Source organism: Colobus angolensis, unplaced genomic scaffold (genome assembly GCF_000951035.1).
Source record: "Colobus angolensis palliatus isolate OR3802 unplaced genomic scaffold, Cang.pa_1.0 Scaffold43, whole genome shotgun sequence".
Lineage (NCBI taxonomy): Eukaryota > Metazoa > Chordata > Mammalia > Primates > Cercopithecidae > Colobus > Colobus angolensis.
The window spans coordinates 2729873-2731080 of record NW_012117710.1 but is presented as its reverse complement, the minus strand read 5'-3'; the positions used below and the strand labels follow the sequence as shown (position 1 = coordinate 2731080).

The 1208-nt window shown below is 51.2% G+C and overlaps 1 protein-coding gene across 1 annotated transcript in view; it reads right to left on the bottom strand.

Annotated features, from left to right (window-relative positions):
* EIF3B (eukaryotic translation initiation factor 3, subunit B) overlaps nt 1-1208 on the bottom strand; it is a 26055-nt gene that overhangs the window by 4505 nt on the left and 20342 nt on the right. Inside the window, exon 14 of the mRNA XM_011956966.1 lies at nt 732-870. Coding sequence (XP_011812356.1) covers nt 732-870 — 139 coding nt within the window. The remainder of the gene's footprint in view (nt 1-731; nt 871-1208) is intronic.

Below are 1208 nucleotides of genomic sequence, written 5' to 3'. Positions count from 1 at the left end.
TTTTGTATTTTTTTAGTAGAGACGGGGTTTCACCGTGTTAGCCAGGATGGTCTCAATCCACCCGTCTCAGCCTCCCAAAGTGCTGGGATTACAGGCTTGAGCCACCGCGCCCGGCCCCAATGTGAAGATTTCTAACTCTAGACACTTGTAGTCGTATTTGGGAAGTTGATACTCCTAAAAGTTCTGTATCTCATTAAACAAAATTACCCGAGTTTGGTCTCACAGGCTCTATTTGCATGGACTGGTTCAAGTGTCAATACCTCCACCAATGTTTTACAAGTCATTAAATACTGAAAGTCCTCGACAAACTTAACCAGCAGTTTTGGAATAAGAGTTGTGGGCAACGCGGCAGCTGGACTCAACCAATGACCCCAAAGAGATCTTAATGTCTGCAGTTATGGAACTTTGTTCAGACTTCAAAGGAAATGACTCCTCTTTGCAGGAAAACACTTGTGTATGACACATTCTCACTCCCTTTCAAGGGTCCCCAGGCCCAGGGTAAGACCCCCACCCGCCCTGCAACCATGAGCGGGAGCTGCTCCTGCACTTGGCGCCACCTCTTCTACAACCCAGAATCCTCCTCCTCCTGCCACGAACACCAGCCAAGGCTTCTGTTAAACACAGAGGCTTGGTGCCCCTTCCCCAAGGTCCCAGGACAGCACCAGAGTCAGCAGCCAGCCGGCAATCCCTGCTTCTATCCACAGCCAAAGCTATGCCCCACGGGCCTGCACCTTATGGCTCCACCAGGACACAGAGGTGACGACGTAGCGCCCGGTGGGATCCCACTCGACGTCAGAAGCCATGTAGTGCTCTGCGATGTTCATGACCGTGCAGTCCGAAGTGTCCACAAACGCTAAGGCACCGTTCATACTGCAGAGACAGACAGGACCGTCAGGGTCAGGCTTCACGGAGACGCGTACCTCCTGGCATCCCCCTCCTGAGAGGTGCTGTGGCATGGGGTCCCCAGGGAGCCAGCCTCGGCGTTAACATGGAAACAAGCACGGCAACGGCCTCTGGTGGCCACTGTGAGACGTACCAAGTCACAGATGCAGAGCGTGTGGTGAGTAGTACACATGTCTGCCATCACTATTATTTTTACTGGAAATGTTATCTGGGGCTAAGTAAGCCTTCAAAAATACAGTAGCAAGCGTGGACAATGAAACAAGGGAGAGCAGCAACAAAAGGGTACTCTTTTTTTTTTTTTTTTT